The following is a 6,700-nucleotide window of genomic DNA, read 5'->3' on the forward strand; positions in this document are numbered from 1 at the left end:
AGACTACACGGACCCCATGCCGGACCTGTACCCGAGGTCCGTGTTAGCTATCCTCGAGAGAAGAAAAATCCAGTGTGTACACGGACCCCGAGATGGACATCTACACGGGGTCCGTGTCCAGTGTTCCGGAAGAAATTTTGGGCAGAGTCTAGACGAACCCATTTCCTGATGCATTCACGGGGTCCGTGCCCTTGAGATGAGAGTCAGATTTTGGCGAAGATTTGTTCGTGATTTGGAAGGAAAATAAAAAGGAAAAACCTAGAAAAAAAGGAAAGGGGAGACAGAGAACTTCTGAACGCCGACTTGGAGAGAAAAAAAAAAAAGAGATTTTATATCGCACCGGCGGCTACGGCTTGGGAGAAAAACGAGAGACGGAAACGCGCTTCACACGCAAGCTTCGCACACATCGCTGAGATTTTCTCCTCTTTTGTTTTCTTATTTTTATTCATGAATTCAAATAATAGATTTTTTTTCTAGTTTTGAATTTATGGAGTAGTTTTTGTTGTGATCGGGACCACGATTGGGATAGACTTTTGATTTCATTTATTCGTTGGGGTTGTTTGATTTATAAAATTATTTTATGTTATTGATTTATGTTTGCGTAATTTTCGTGCTTTTAATCTGGCCAATTTTTTGCATGTTTGTTGTTCAATCTTGACTCGAAAGAGAATTGATTGAAATTAGCTTCAAAAATATTAATCAACACACGATTAAACTGATTAGAAATAGTATTAGGTTTCAGTGTGCGATACTAGGCGACAATTGTGATTCTATCGTTAATAAATTCGTTTTTGTTTAATTAAATTCAATTAGAAATAATTGGACTGTTAAATGAAAATAGGATTATAAATTCTAGAAATAGAGTTGTAATTAAATTAGAGAATTGTAATCGTTACATCAAACAATTTGTGGTTAAATAATTCCAGTGCGTGATATTAATCGAAGTTTGTTACCGTCGTGTATTCCCGGTCATTTTATTTAAATTTGAAAATCCCCAAGTCCAAGCGGCTCTGAAAGTTGATTTAGTCATTAATTTAGCATAAATTTGTTTAAAGTTTACTTAGTTTAAAAAATCATAAAATCGCTCTTTATATTTGCCTAGATGAAATAGAATAATTCCATCTTAGTAATTAAATAATAGTCTCTGTGGGATCGATATTTGGACTTTTCGTTCATTTACTATAACTTGACCTAGTCCGCTTGCTAGAATTTTTCTCAACCGAAATAATCGGTCAAGTTTTTTGCGCCGTTGCCGGGGACTATTTATTTAATATTAGGATAAATTATTTGTTTGAGACTAGGCTTTTATTCTTAGTTTTAAATTTGTCATTTTTTTTTCTTTCTTTAGTATTTTGATTAATTTTGTTTCAGATTTTTATACTCTTTTGGAGCTTAAATTGTGCACTTAAATTTTTGATTTCAAGGGTTAGCTCGTGTTATATGAGCCGTGCTCAAGACGTCAGGAATCTAGTGCCACTTGATCTTGAGATTGAAAGCACTCTTCGCAGTATCCGTAGAGCTCAAAGGACCAACAACTTGGCTCTTGAATCCGAATCTGAAGCATAATCTGAAATAGACCGTAAACCAGAATTTGAAGACATGGCCGGAGAAGAGGATAATCTCACTCTAATGGAGCTTCATAGGCCCGCTTTTGGAGGTTATGGCTCTAGTATTTTCCGCCCTACAATCCAAGCAAATACAATTGAACTTAAGCCAGCCATCATCCAGATGATTCAACTCCAAGTCAAATTTGGAGGATCACCTTCTGAAGATCCCAATGCACATCTGGAGAACTTTCTGTCGATCTGTGAAACAATCAAGTGCAATGAGGTGAGTACTAATGCCATTAGACTCAGATTATTTCCATTTTCCCTACAAGGAGAGGCTATGGAGTGGCTTCGAGACCTTCCAGCTGGTTCTATCACGACATGGGATGGATTAGTCGAGTTCTTCATGCACAGGTATTTTCCCCCAACCAAGATTACACAGTTGAGAAATGAAATTACATCATTTAGACAGAGAGATGGGGAATCATTGAATTCGGCATGGGCAAGGTTTTTTGATAGGCCACCAGGTTGAGACATTCTAATATGGGGTGCATCCATCTGTTAGATCTATGCTTGATGCGGCAGCAAACGGTAGCTTGTACAGGAAAACACCAACCGCAGCGCTTGGAATCATATCTAGTATGGCAGAGAGCAATGTGGGTTGGCAAGACAACCGCAGAGAGAAGAAAGTCGGATTTCTTGAGATGGATGCTTTGACAGCGATCACAGCAAAGCTTGATGGGTTGACACATCAGATGGCACAGTTACAGGCAAATAAATCAATACCAGCCAAGCTAGTGCATCAAATTCAGGGAAATGCTGAGATAGTTGGTGGATCATCTAGTGACATGCCATTCATGTCAGATATGTCTTGTGAGGGAATACAATGTTTTGGGGGAGACTCAGTGAATTATGTGGGGAACCAGGGTCGACAACAATATAATCCATACAGTTTCTCATATAATCCGGGCTGGAGGAATCATCCGAATTTTGGGTGGAGGCAATTAGAAAATTCTTTTGAGCAACCACATTTTAATCCTCCACAGCATCCTACACAACAGAAACCTCCTCAACAACCACCTAAACCTCCGCAAGGTGCTAGACCTTTGATGCCACCCGGTTTCAAGCCACAGGATAGCAAGTCAAATCTTGAGGATATGCTAGCCAAGTACATAGCCAGGAATGAGATGAAATGGAAAAATCATGATGCAATGATGCAAAGAGTGGAGACTCAACTAGGGCAGTTGGCGACACAAATGGCTACACGAGCTCCAGATTCACTACCTAGTGACACGGAAAAGAATCCAAAAGGTGCCAATGCAGTCACAGTGACATCTCCCCTGAAGCAAGAAAAAATTGATGTTGAGGAAAATGTGAAAGAAAAGAGGCCATCCAAGAAAGTGTCCGAGGACGCAAGGGAGAAAGGCAAGTCTCTATACTCGAACTCCAATGTTGATATTAATTCACTCCCGTTCCCCCAAAGAGCGAAGCAACTGCAACTGGATACTCAATTTTCAAAATTCCTTGAGATTTTCAAAAAGCTGCACATAAATATCCCGTTTGCAGAGGCTTTAGCACAAATTCCCTCTTACGCTAAATTTCTTAAAGAAATTCTATCAAACAAGAGGAAACTAGTGGATTTTGAGACAGTGAAGCTTTCGGAGGAATGTTCTGCAATTCTACAAAATAAATTGCCTCCAAAAGCTAAGGACCCAGGTAGTTTCTCTATTCCTTGTACCATTGGAAGTTCATGTTTTAGCAAGGCATTGTGTGATCTAGGTGCAAGCATAAATTTAATGCCTTATTCATGCTTTGAGAAACTAGGAATAGGTGAAGTGAAGCCGTCTACAATTTCTCTACAGTTAGCTGATAGATCAATTAAATATCCTAGGGGAGTTGTAGAGGATGTGTTGGTGAAAGTTGACAAGTTTATTTTCCCAGTGGACTTTGTTGTGTTAGATATGGAAGAGGATCGTAAGATCCCTCTTATTTTAGGAAGACCATTTTTAGCCACTGGAAAAGCTCTGATAGATGTACACAAGGGTGACTTGGTGTTGAGATTGAATGATGAGAGTGTAGTGTTTATGTTAGGATCGGTTATTGACTAAGGAGTGTTTAGAAGGGGGGGTTGAATAAACACTTCTAGGAATTTAAATGTTCTTCGAAAAAGGTAGTTCAGCTTTGTTACAAACTGAACTAAGTATCCCGTCGGTCAATATCAATCAGTTAAACTGAATAAGCAGTTGCGGAAAATAAACTGATTGAAAGATAGAATATCTAACTGAAAATGAAAAGGCTGAAGTAAAGACAACACAATATGTTTCTGGATGTTCGGAGAATTGAATAACTCCTACGTCACCCCTTCTATCTCAAGGATAGGATATTCACTAAAAGACTTTGATCGAGTACAACACTTGTACAGACCCTCTTCAGTTAGGACTTATCTATTGCCTGAACTGAAACTCTTAGTATAATACAATGATCTCTGTAAGTAACTGAACTTAGCACTTATCGATTTATCAATATTACAGAGTGCTAGTTTGCTCAACGTGTAGCCTTGATTGCTACGAATAGATCTAATAAGTGTGAGCTGAGATTTTGACAGAGTAATGCCAAGTTTGAGATTAATCGATCGTCTCTTGTCAACTGCTCTTTAGTCATATTTATAGACTTATCTTTCAACGGTAATTTTGAATTTACGTATCCGTTGATTGCCACCTCATCATTTCTTAGACAATGTTCTTGATTGCCGCTTCTTCATTGATTGTAAGACGGCGTATTAATCTTGATAGCCGAAATACGTTGTTCTATGCAGTGCGGCTTTCCATATTCAGTTGCTGTCTGATATGTCTATCTGTCTTTTGAATGATCTTTCCCGAGGTATCTTCAGTTGAGAAGCTTTAATGTTTTCGGCTGAATGTTTTAAGAACTGATCAGTTTGTGTCAACTGATTTCAGTTGAATGTCCAGCTGCCGAATTTGCTTTCATGTATTAGTTGATTTAATCGATTGATTTATGTTTTGTCAAACTCCAGAATTTAGTTTCCAACAATTTCCCCCTTTATGGTGTTTGACAAAACCAAGAGATTTAACTCAGCTCTTTGTTGATAATAGATTACGCAACTGAATCATAGAATATCTGGGTTTCTTGTAGATAATATAGAAGTCTGAGAAAAAGATACCAGTTGATAATAATATCCTGATTGCATAACTGAATCATAAAATAACTGGACAAATGATATGAGTTGCTTCAGCTGCTTTCCCCCTTTTTGTCAAATACATCCATCTTGTCAGATAGCTTGCGAACGTGAGAAGAAAGAACCGTGATAGAGGATGACATACTTTCAATAGCAGTAGACATTGTGACTTGCAGTAGTTCAATTTTCCGAGACATAAGCGATTCCACACTGTTGACGCGTTGGTTAATTAATTCTTGAGTGGCAGTCAGACTGGACATGATACCCCTATTTTTCTGAATATCACCAACTGCAAAAGAGAGGGCGGTAACAGCAGATTGGATATCCTTCAGTCTTTTCAAGGATTCCTGATTATCATCCAACTTCAGACTGTGCGAAATTTGCGTATTTTGAATCTTGGAGATGGCAGTAATTATTTGACTCATACTGTCCTGCATATGTTGGACTTCTTCAAAAATGAGATCAAAATCTGCTGAAGATGGAGGATTGGATTTTCGAGAAGTGCTTGGTTTGCTTGTATTAAGTTCAGAAACGATAAAGGCTTGATCAGTTGAAATTGTTTCAGTAACATTTCGAACTGAATTATCATCAGCAGGGATTTCTGCTTGATCTCGAGGTGGTGAGGAAGGATTTTGTTCAGTTGATGGTGACACAACCTGAACTGATGTCTCTAGGGAATGATCGATTGAGTCATCTGGCATATCAGTTGGTATGACCTGATCAGCAGATGGATCTTGTGGAACAATTTCCACTGAAGGAATAGTGACCTCTGGATTGGTTTGATCAGCAGAGTGATCAACTTTATCATTAACTGGTGCACTAAGGTGGGATTCCTCTACCACGGCTTGAATTACTTCATCAATATGAGCGAAAGACAGCTCAGCTTCAGTATATAGTTGTTGTTCAACAAGCGGTGAGGGAAGCTTATCAGAAACCGGCTCTTCAGTTGGAACAAGAACTAAAGCTGATGATGGTTCTGTTTTGTTAGAAGGTGCTTCTTCCACTAGTTCCACATCGTCATCATCTGATTCTTCTTGGTAGACTACCAGTTCTTGATTCAATTCCCAAAATTTGATTCGAGATAGTAACCCTATAAGGTCAGTGTCAAGCTGAGTAATTACAGCTTGATCAGCATATGCAGTAGGGCCAGTTGGCAAGTAATTGTTTTTAAGCTTAGCAACAATTTGAGCCAACTTCTTCGCTCTCATCTGATCAAAGAAATAACTTTTCCTTTCCAAGGCTTGAGCAATAGAGGCAGCTTTGACAGTTCGAAGAACAAAGGCCTCCAGCTTGATGAATTTTCTCAGTTCGGACTTTTCCTTCAGTTGCTTGGCAAAAACCTCAGTACGATAGGCTACCCAAGCATCATAGGACTTAGTCTTTGCAGCAGCAAAACTGTTCACTTTTGCCCATACAAGATCAATATGAGTCTGAATCGGGTTGGAGGGTCTGGGTTCTACAATCAATTTACCTTTTCCTTTATCAGTACTCATGATATGAGGAATTTCCAGTCCGGTTCGAGTTGATTCAATCTGTTCTACAAACTTTATTCCTTTGGGTCTGGCAGGTGCTACACCAATTGGTCGAGATATTTGAGTAACAGGAGCTTGGGTCCTAACTGATTCCTTTATGGTACTTACTGAATCAGCTTGTGGAATAATCTGCAGAGGAACTGCTTCTATAGGCTGCTGATCAGTTAAGGAAATCATTTCGTCAGTGGGAATGGATACCTCAGAAGTGGTTTTAACTCTTTGAGTTCTTGGCTTCTTCGCAATTTGAGGTGATGAAGTCTTTTCTGACTCTGATGTACTCAAAATCAATTTCTTTTTGGCAACCTTCAGTTGAGCCAACGTTTTGGCTTTCTTGACTGATTTGGGAGCAGCTAACTGAGTCCCAATTTCCTGTTTGATTCGCACAAACTGAGTAGGAGATATGTCCATTTTGGATTTGATTGGCA

The 6,700-nt window shown here is 39.0% G+C and overlaps 1 protein-coding gene across 1 annotated transcript; it reads left to right on the forward strand.

Annotated features, from left to right (window-relative positions):
- Nucleotides 1-2,116: 2,116 nt before the first annotated feature.
- Nucleotides 2,117-3,655, forward strand: LOC140805741 (uncharacterized). The gene has a single exon (XM_073162034.1). It carries the CDS (start codon nt 2,117-2,119, stop codon nt 3,653-3,655), a length of 1,539 nt encoding a protein of 512 aa, XP_073018135.1.
- The last annotated feature ends 3,045 nt before the right edge of the window (nt 3,656-6,700 follow it).

This window comes from Primulina eburnea, chromosome 1 (genome assembly GCF_022965805.1).
Source record: "Primulina eburnea isolate SZY01 chromosome 1, ASM2296580v1, whole genome shotgun sequence".
In the NCBI taxonomy this organism is placed as follows: domain Eukaryota; kingdom Viridiplantae; phylum Streptophyta; class Magnoliopsida; order Lamiales; family Gesneriaceae; genus Primulina; species Primulina eburnea.

What these genes read in the sequence shown, in the direction of transcription:
- LOC140805741 (XM_073162034.1), top strand. Translation starts at nt 2,117, where the DNA reads ATGCTTGATGCGGCAGCAAACGGTAGCTTGTACAGGAAAACACCAACC.